The sequence below is a fragment of the Brachyistius frenatus genome, unplaced genomic scaffold (genome assembly GCF_029030835.1).
Source record: "Brachyistius frenatus isolate BFR_SWC_R1_liver_20210118 unplaced genomic scaffold, ASM2903083v1 Contig_255, whole genome shotgun sequence".
Classification (NCBI taxonomy): Eukaryota; Metazoa; Chordata; class Actinopteri; family Embiotocidae; genus Brachyistius; species Brachyistius frenatus.
This window is the reverse complement of record NW_027210854.1, coordinates 433,789-439,788: the sequence shown is the minus strand read 5'-3', so window position 1 is coordinate 439,788 and position 6,000 is coordinate 433,789. Positions and strand designations below refer to the sequence as shown.

At 40.7% G+C, this 6,000-nt stretch overlaps 1 protein-coding gene across 1 annotated transcript in view; it reads right to left on the bottom strand.

Annotated features, from left to right (window-relative positions):
* Positions 1 to 2,968: 2,968 nt before the first annotated feature.
* itgb5 (integrin, beta 5) overlaps positions 2,969 to 6,000 on the bottom strand; it is a 58,556-nt gene continuing 55,524 nt past the window's right edge. The window contains exon 16 of the mRNA XM_069721016.1: positions 2,969 to 5,185. Within this exon, the coding sequence (XP_069577117.1) occupies positions 5,093 to 5,185 (93 nt within the window). The 3' untranslated portion in view covers positions 2,969 to 5,092. The remainder of the gene's footprint in view (positions 5,186 to 6,000) is intronic.

Below are 6,000 nucleotides of genomic sequence, written 5' to 3'. Positions count from 1 at the left end.
AAAAAAAACTGGAATATGTTCACTTCTGTTTCGGGCTCAATGAAATCTCAAGTCTGTCAAGGTATGCTACAGCGAAACGTGCTGCCCAGTGTCAGAAAGTTCTGTCCTCCAACAGGATCATGACCCAAAACACAAAATTAAAATCACCCTACAAAGCCTAAAAAGTAAAACATTAGACCTTTCTATAATCTAAATCCTGTCAATCCATGAAAAGAGCTGAAAAATGGCATCTGGAGAAGGCAGCCTTCAAACCTGAGAGCGCTGGCTCAGTTTGCTCTGGAAGAGCGGACTGAAGTACTGCTGACAGGAAGTCACGACTCATCGGTTTGTAGCGGTTGACTCTGAAGGTTGTGTTGTCGTTGCGATTTTCATTTTCTTAAATATTTAAAATATCTTGTTGAATTTAAAAATCGAAAGCAAAGTAATTTTTTTTATTAAATGTGAAGGCCAATTACTTTTGTCAGTTTTAATTATTCTTTTGATAAAATTGGATCTTTCATGACTGAATTTGCGGAAACAGGACAACTTTCACTTTCTCCCAGCGCCTCCCAGTGTTTAAAAACTTTACTCAAAATACAATCTGGTCGTTGTAAATCAGGAAGATTCTCTTCTGACATATTCAGAAAAAATATCTCAGACAGCTGCTGCTCCTTTCTCGCATCTATTAAACTTGTCAGAGTTAAAGAAAGTTTTTTTTTTTAATAATTTAATAAACACTGATTTAAGATCAGTATGATAAAAAAAAATTAAAAAAAGTTTATTCTCCCACATAGACAACCTGCATGACCTGGATTATTAACAAACCAAACATGTTCTTGCATTGTTCCACACCAGAGCCTAAATCTACACTGACATCCTTCACTAGGGGGCAGCAGAGGGCAGGAAACGGGACTGTACATCTGGGAATACCGCCATGCTGTTAGTACATTTAAAAGCCAGAAGTACATAGAAACAGTAACTTGGCACACATGTTGAACAGAGCACTTGAAAACTAATGGCATTGACCTGCTGCATCCAGGATCTCCTGAAGCCTTATGACCACATTTCTGAACTGGATGCAGTAATCTGCTAAACGTGGCTGTTGGGTCAGAACATTTTAATATCATCTACTCTGTCATGTTAAAGCAGGACTTCATCCAACTCGTGGCATTAGGTTGGAAGCACACTGTAGTGTCTAAAGAAGAGCCACTCAAACTCTCCAGCTAGAGGGCTGGATAGGAAGATCACTGGGGGCTCGAAGACAGCCCACAATATTTACTCAATTACTGGCTGTAAATAACTATTTGTGGTACTATAATCTAGAGAATAGACGAGAGGTCTTGTGTGGTTCTCAGCAAACAAAGAGAAATGCTCTGTGATCACACATGTACTATATAATTATAGCAGAAACCCGATGTAGGCTGTAATTACATCTTGGCTGCTCTCTCCGTCGTTCTATTCTTCCTCTGTGGGTCTCGCGCTGAATGAAGATGAACAAAAATCACATGTCTCCCTTTTGGTTATATGTTCTCACTTGTTGGACGTCAAATGTTACTGATGACTAAAATCAAAGTAAAACTCAATGAGTCGAAGACAGGACTGGCAGTAGCAGCACAGCAGCAGACATCCTGCAGGAGTGACCTGAAACCCAGAGAACATTTGAGGAGAGACCAAGAAGTGGAGACCATCAGTGATGTCATCAACCATCAGTGATGTCATCATCCATCAGTGATGTCATCGTTGGTTTGTGAACGTTATGAATCCTCCAGTTCAGATTCTGTCCGTCACCATCTTTGCTAGTTCGGAGCGGTTTGGAGCAGGAAGTGACCATATTTGGACGAGCTGGGGGAGGAGCCAGCGGTGGATCTGACCTGACGATACTACAAATATCTAAAACAATATCTAAAACACAAAGTGTGCACAAAGTGAAGGGGTCTGAATACTTCCTGAAGCAGCTGTATTTGCATTTGCAAATGGATGTTCAAATTTGTGAAACACATCCATTTTGTTAATGCAAAAACAGATTTTTTTTTTTTTTTTAACTGAATCTGTTTCTAATTCTTAAATGTGTCCTCAGATGTGTCTGCACATTTAGAGATTTATGTAAATGTTACCAACTCTTATTTTTTTTACATATTTGTGTACACTTTCGCAAACATATGCTTCAGGATTCAAGAGTATACACATATGGATTGAGATTCAGCTTCATGATTTTTCACACAATTATTGACAATAATTGTACAGAATAGGTGCAATACTTTGAAATTACACTGCAAAATGCTGAGTTGAATTAATTAAATATGTAATTAGTTATTTTTACAAAACTCCAGAGTGGACATAAAAAAAGATGTAATTGTGCGCTCAAATTACAATATTGTGATCACGAGATAGTATTTCGTTCGCATGTTTATGATATTGAGAGCTTGTGGATTATATCGTTAGCAACAAGCTAACTTTGAGGATGCTATCGACTATAGTTGGTCATCAGTGAACTTCATACCGAGGAGAAACAGTTGTTCTGTCTCTATATAGAAATTGATCTCGTGCACACGAACGAATTAAAACATGTACATAAAATGCTATCTTGTGCCATTTAGTATCTCGTGGCCTCGCTTCGTGAATTCATGCACACGGTTAAGTTTTTTTCTCTCGATGGCCCCTCCGGGCCTCCATACATTCTGAAAATGCTTCAGCAGCATCATCGTATCTGGGAGGAGTCGAACCAATGAGGTGAAGTCGCAGCATCAGAGGACCCGTTCGGGTCCTCCTGTGTTTGAACAGCCTTCCTGTCCGTGCAACTACACATCCCACTCTGAAGGTCAGAACCACTGCTGCAACACGTTTTTATTCAACTTGGACGTGTGCATATACACACGCGTGATGTTTCAGGTTGGACCCCAGACTGATGCCACTCCTCCTTCGTATGTTACGTTTTTGGCGCCTCCGTTGCGTAGAGCTGAACCGAGCCAAACATGAGAGAGACGCTGGATTGACATAAACAGATTTATTATTGTGCTCTGTGGTGTTAGGTGAAGGTGGGCTGTTATCTCCATGTGAGGACTCTACAGGAAGAATGCCACAAAAGATTTAAGTTTGAGCTGAAAAAGTTAGTGGTCGGTGAGTTTTAGTAAACTCAACCAAGACACAGCTGAGCAAAGTCCAAACTCCACAACGGAAAATATTTTCATTTCCTTTGGCACTCTATGTACACATGTTCTCATGTAATATTATTTACACACACTCTCCTCACTCAAACACTCTCAGACACACACAAACTGCAAGTCCCTGCCGCCAAACGAGCCACAAAGCCGCCGAGACTCCGCCTCCTCCACGGGGAATAACTACGGTAGATTTATGAGCTGGTATTTCCACCCACTCCCTCTGGTGGCAGGGAGGACACGGCGTCACTAAGCAGTCACGCTACGGACTCTGCAGGGAGACGGAGATCTGTCTCCAACCATGAATGCTGGACCTTCAGCATGAGAGACTGCAGTGGTGCTGCTTATTTACTGTTTAACGAGTGGCGTTAACAGATTCACAGGCTGCTGATATTTTACTGTCAACAAATCGAACACTATTGTGGTTATAACAACACGTATTTTCTGTGTATCCAGAATCCTTCATGATGTCGGGACGTGCTTGTTTTTATCGCTCCCACATATACAGTGTAGCACTGCTGCAGATCAGGACTGAAACTCACTTATTGTCAATGTCAAAAGGTCATTTGGTCACAATTGGCTCATTCTTAAGATGACATCTTTATATTGCTTGTTTTTTCCGACCAGCAGTAAAAAAATCTTTTTTTTAATAATTTGCAACAATATAAAAAAAACACAAAATAAGTAAATCCTTGATGCTAATTTAATCAAATTATAAATGGTTTCAGTTTCAAATTATAAATCACTTACAGGCAAATAGAGAAGTTTCATATTGCTGTGTACGTCAACAGTACTTTTTTTAACCAATGAAATAGTAACATGCGTCTTGTATTTAAATGAAAGAAGGAAACGTACATCTGTGTCTCCACCTGGAAAATGTTGGCCGTCACCATCTTGCTAGTTCGGAGTGGTTTGGAGCAGGAAGTGACCATATTTGGATGAGCTGGGGGAGGAGCCAGCGGATACTACGTCCCGCCCACCGATAGCTGTAACCTGACTGCACCACAGGCCTGTCAATCAAACAGACACGCCCCCAAAAACAGGTCTTCTTGAATCTTCTTTTCTAATGAATGAGGGATTATTTTCAGATGGACCTCCAGAAAACCAAGAAGAAGGAGTGACTTTCACAAATGGCACTATAATGAGTCCTGGTAAGAATGTATTGACCTTGTATTTAATGAGAAGTTGAATGGGAATCTATGGAGCCAGAGCTGTCATGAAGTTTAAGGCACTTCTGCATCAGCCTCTTTAATCAGACCAGAACCTACATGCACTTTTATACAGTCTGTGGTTGGTACCCTGTAATTCAGATTAAGACAAGAGGGGTGCAATTGTAGCGCCACACACACACACACACACACACACACACACACACACACACACACACACACACACACACACATAGAAGAAATTAAAATCTTTACAAGACTTGACACCTAATATTCTCTGTGCAAAATGATGGGAAGAAGTCTATTGCTTAGTAAATGTCCAAAGTACCGTTGGCTTCATAGTTTATACTACAATGCATCTTTAGTGTTTATAAAAATATACAAAAATAAGCCAATGCCTTGCTGCTCTATATAAAGAATGACTGGTAGTTTGACGTGGTTAAAGTCATGGTTTCATGTTTGTTTGTCTCGTGTTGCTGCAGAAAAACTCAGCTGACTTTACTCTGATTTTTCTCTCCGTCTTAACGAGATGGAGGAGGTTGTGATTCGTTGCCATGATAGTCAGCGAAGTAGTCAGATCTTTTGTCTGTGGTGGGCTCGAATCTTCTCTGTAAAGATAAAAAGGCCACAGATTCCCCTTTTGGACACACTTGAAATCATTGTGTTATCAGTGTGTGGGTGTGCACTGTGCAGAGGGAGGAAGGTGTTCGGTCCACCGTCCACCTCCGCCCTGTCCTCCAGGGGTCTGGACGTCAGACTGGTGCTCCTGCGCCCGGTGCTGACGGATCAGTGGACCCCTCCATTGTGGGATTTCCCGTACATCAAATCCGTCTCTACAAAATGTGTGGAGACGGCTGGCTTATAGAGTGGGTTGGAGGCCTGCGAGGGAGAGAAACAAGGACAGGAAGTTACACAGCAGCACTAGCAGGGGGGCTGTCTGATACTCTGGGTTCCCACGGGTCGAGGAATTTCATGGACTATCAGGGAATTTATCGCCATTTATGAAATAATATATTTTCCATGTAGTCTTTTTAAAAAAAAAATTATCACGTTACTTCACGTGTTTCGTCTGAGGAGTTTTATCCTCTTTCAGTTCACCATCAAGTGGCAACACTTGATTTCTGATTTGATTTGATTTATTTGGCACAAATTTAAAAACACAAGATTTTGCAAGATAAAAAAAAATTCTGTGCAGGAAGAGGTAAAAAAAACACAGGGGGCTCATCTGAAGCCTGCACCTGGATAATGTTAAAAGTTCACAGTCAAAGTTTACATGCAGAAATAATATTGCTACATAAAAATAATGGAAACAAATTACAACAAAATGTATGACAACCACAGCAAAAATAATGAAGTTAATATAAAAGCACAAAGATATGAGTGTGTGTGTGTGTGTGTGTGTGTGTGTGTGTGTGTGTGTGTGTGTGTGTGTGTGTGTGTGTGTGTGTGTGTGTGTGTGTGTGTGTGTGTGTGTGTGTGTGTGTGTGTGTGTGTGTGTGTGTGTGTGTGCATGTTGGAGTTACAAAACAGCAGTTAATGTGTTTTTTAAGCACCTTTTAAAGCATTTTATAGAGAAACAGCTTTCTGTCAGATGGGAGAAAACATCCCATAATTTGGCACCAATATATCTTATTGAAAATTTACCTCTGCAGGTGAGAAGTTTAGGAGGATGAAGATTAGAGTAAGAATGAACC